At 34.3% G+C, this 3,527-nt stretch overlaps 1 protein-coding gene across 1 annotated transcript; it reads left to right on the top strand.

Annotated features, from left to right (window-relative positions):
- Nucleotides 1–474: 474 nt before the first annotated feature.
- Nucleotides 475–909, top strand: LOC149233469 (uncharacterized). The gene has a single exon (XM_089382206.1). The coding sequence runs from the start codon at nucleotides 475–477 to the stop codon at nucleotides 907–909; it is 435 nt and encodes a 144-aa protein (XP_089238332.1).
- The last annotated feature ends 2,618 nt before the right edge of the window (nucleotides 910–3,527 follow it).

Raw genomic sequence — 3,527 nt, forward strand, 5'->3', positions numbered from 1 at the left:
GAACTTTCAAAGAATCCAAGATACAAAAATCAAGTTTCTAAATGGATCTAGTCATCCAGTGTTGATGCCGAAGGAGATATAATAATTTTACAAGATGAAAATCCTTTAGTAGTCTTTGGTCCCAGCTCAGATATGATTGATGAAAATGTACCATCTTTCTATGTGATTCTAAATGTTCATGATTTCTTGTTATATAATTGCATGTTAGATTCTCGACCCTCCCATAATCTGATGCCAAAGGTTATCATCGACCAGCTTCAATTAGAAGTTACCATAACTTATCATGATCTTTACACTTTTGACTCCAAGAAAGTACCTTGTCTTGGACCTATAAAGGATCTAATGGTCACTTTAGCTCAAATCCGTGTTAAGAGTGTGGTTTTAGACATTGTAGTCACTGATATCCCTCCTAAATTTAGTATGTTATTATCAAGATCTTGTTGTGCCAAACTAGGAGGAAGTCTTCAAATGGACATGTCTTATGCTATTATTCTTGTATATGGGGGTGAACATTTCAAATTATACAAAGAAGTAAGATTCATGAATACTGTTTGTAAATCCGATCAAACAAGAAATCCTCTCATTTATGCAGTGGATCAAGACTTTGGATGTTTTGAATTATCATCAAATAATTCACAAAACACTCAGCTTAGTATTGAAAACATTGTAGACAAGCCAAAAACCATCAAGACTGATATTTGGAGATTATACTTTGATGGTTCTTGCTCAAAGGAAGGAGCTGGAGCTGGAATTGTATTAATTTCACCAGACAAAGAGAATATTACTCAATCCTATAAACTTGAATTTGATGTGACAAATAATGTTGCAGAGTATGAAGCCTTCTTGCTAGGATTGGAATTAGCCAAAAGTCTTAAAGTGCAGAATCTAAGTGTATTCAGTGACTCATAACTCATTGTCAAACAAGTAAGGAATCTTTGTCAAACCAAGCATCCTAGACTTAGATATTATAGGAATGAAGTGTGGGATTCAGTGGATAATTTATTTCAAGCATTTAATATCACTGTTATTCCTAGGGATGAAAATATTCATGCAGATTCTTTAGTTGTTTCAGCCAGTTCTTTTAAAATTCCTGATCAAATGCTTGTCCAATATCAAATTCAAGTTAAGTATAGACCATCAATTCCTGACAATCTTAAATATTGGCAAATATTTGATGATGATGAGCAGTTAAAATCCTTTTTGCAAGTAATTGATGAATTTTCAACTTTGCAAATTGAAGAAGAACAGCTGGATAACAATGAGTCGAATAAGGAAAGTCAAACTTCTCAATTTGACTCAAAAATTGGTGATCACAGTATTATTCAGTTATCCAATAATTTCATTCCTAAGGGTTTGGTCCCACTTGAAAAGTTGTTTGATCAAAATGATGTCCCTAAAAATCCATTATCAAATTCACCAGAAGAAGATATAGAAGAATGTAATATTGGAACTTTAGAAGAAATCAAAAATATTAAGATCTTGCATCCTTGCGAGTGGAAGTCAAAGATAAATATTTAGCTCTCCTTAAAGCTTATAAAGATGTTTTTTCTTGGTCTTATAGTGAGTTGAAGACATATGATACATCTCTCATTGAGCATAAAATCCCTCTAAAACCAGAAGTTAAAACTTTTAAGCAAAAGTTAAGGAGAATTAATCATGTCCTTCTTCATACCATTGCAAAAGAACTTAAAACGTTACTTGATTCCAATATTATAGTTCCATTGAGATATTTTGATTTGGTAGCTAATTTAGTTCCAGTAAGAAAGAAAAATGGTGAAATTAGACTATGTGTGGATTTCAGGAACTTGAATAAATCTTCTTTGAAAGATAATTATCCATTACCCAAGATGGACCAATTGCTTCAAAAAGTTTCAGGTGCTAATAGAATTTATATGTTAGATGGTTTTTTTGGATACAATCAAATCATGGTGAGTCGGAAGATAGAGAAAACACAACATTCACAACTCTTTGGGGTACATTTATGTATGCAAGGATGCCTTTCAGATTAACCAACGTTGGAGCTACCTTTTAAAGAGCTATGTATTTAGCATTTGTTGATAAGACAAACACATTTGTTGTCATTTATCTTGATGATCTGACTATTTTTTCTAATTCTGATAAAAGACATTTAAAACACTTGAGGAAAGTTTTTGACAGATGCGGGAAGTTTGAGATTTCTCTTAATCCAAAAAAGTCCTTGCTTGGCCATATTATTTACAAGGAAGGAGTAATCATTGATCCTAAAAGAGTTTCAGCTATACAAGCACTTTCATTACCAAGAAATAAGAAGGAAATTTAGGCTTTTCTTGGGAAAATAATTTTTTTAAGAAGGTTTATACCTAATTATGCTGAAATAGTTAAGGATATCACTGATATGTTAAGAAAGAATCATGAAGTTAAATGGACCATTCCAGCAAGATATGCTTTTGATCAGATTAAAAAGGCCATTTCAGAAGCCCCCATACTAGCCAGTCCAAACTATTCTGAACCATTTAGCATCTTTTCCTTTGCCTCTGAAACTACCTTAGCTATTGTTCTTTTGCAAAAGAATGAGGATGGAGATGACCAACCTATTGCCTTTTTCAGTAAAGTCATGAGAGATGTTGAACTTAAATATGATATCATTGAAAAACATGCCTATTCCTTAGTCCAAGCTCTGAAAGCTTTTAGAGTCTATGTCCTTCACTCTTCCATTATTGCCTATGTTCCTAATAGTGTTGTTAAAACTGTGTTAACTCAACCTGATACTGATGGAAGGAGAGGGAGATGGATTACCAAGATATTGGAGTTTGATCTTATTATCAAAACTACAAAATTAGTAAAAGGTCAAGGCTTGGCTAAACTCTTAGCTGAGTCAAATTGTAAAGTCTTGGGAATTAATTATGTTTTTGAAATTCCAGCAGAGAAGAATCCACAAGAACCTTCATATTCAATAGAGAAGAATCCACAAGAACCTTCTTCTTCAATCCAACCAACTTTGATTCACATTGAGGAGAAATTTTTGTTATTTTAATGGTACACTGATATTGTGCATTTTCTTAGAGATTTTGAGTGTCCATGTTGACACCTAATCTGAAACGGATGAGGTGAAGCTGGACAGACATCTAGAAGATGAACTGATCCGTTTTGTGTATGTATAAATAATAGTTGGCTAATGAATAAGATAATCAGTTCTTTCTTGCGCTCATTAATTTCTGGAGTTCACCTGGCCTGACATGGTATCAGAGCCAAGTTCCAGAAATAGTTGTAACTCCTCTGCCAGGTTTCTGCTGCCTCATGAAACCTCTGTCCTGAGAGACTGCGCATTTTTTTTGTATGAATGTTTGCCTGAATTCGCTGCCCCTCTGACCTGAATTCGCTGCCCCTCTGACCTGACAACGCATCTGTGCATCCGTTTTTTCTTGAGTACGCTGCTCTCCCATATACACTCTGCGTCCCCTCATGGTCCGATCGTATGTCTGCAGTTGCCTCAATAAGAGAATCGTAAACTGTGGAATTGATAGGTATTGAATATTGGAATTCAGCGT

This window comes from Pinus tabuliformis, chromosome J (assembly GCF_031772625.1).
Source record: "Pinus tabuliformis cultivar Carrire ecotype Pingquan chromosome J, CPIR1, whole genome shotgun sequence".
Taxonomy (NCBI): domain Eukaryota; kingdom Viridiplantae; phylum Streptophyta; class Pinopsida; order Pinales; family Pinaceae; genus Pinus; species Pinus tabuliformis.

Coding starts and splice junctions, on each gene's coding strand:
- LOC149233469 (XM_089382206.1), top strand. CDS start 475: ATGTCTTATGCTATTATTCTTGTATATGGGGGTGAACATTTCAAATTA.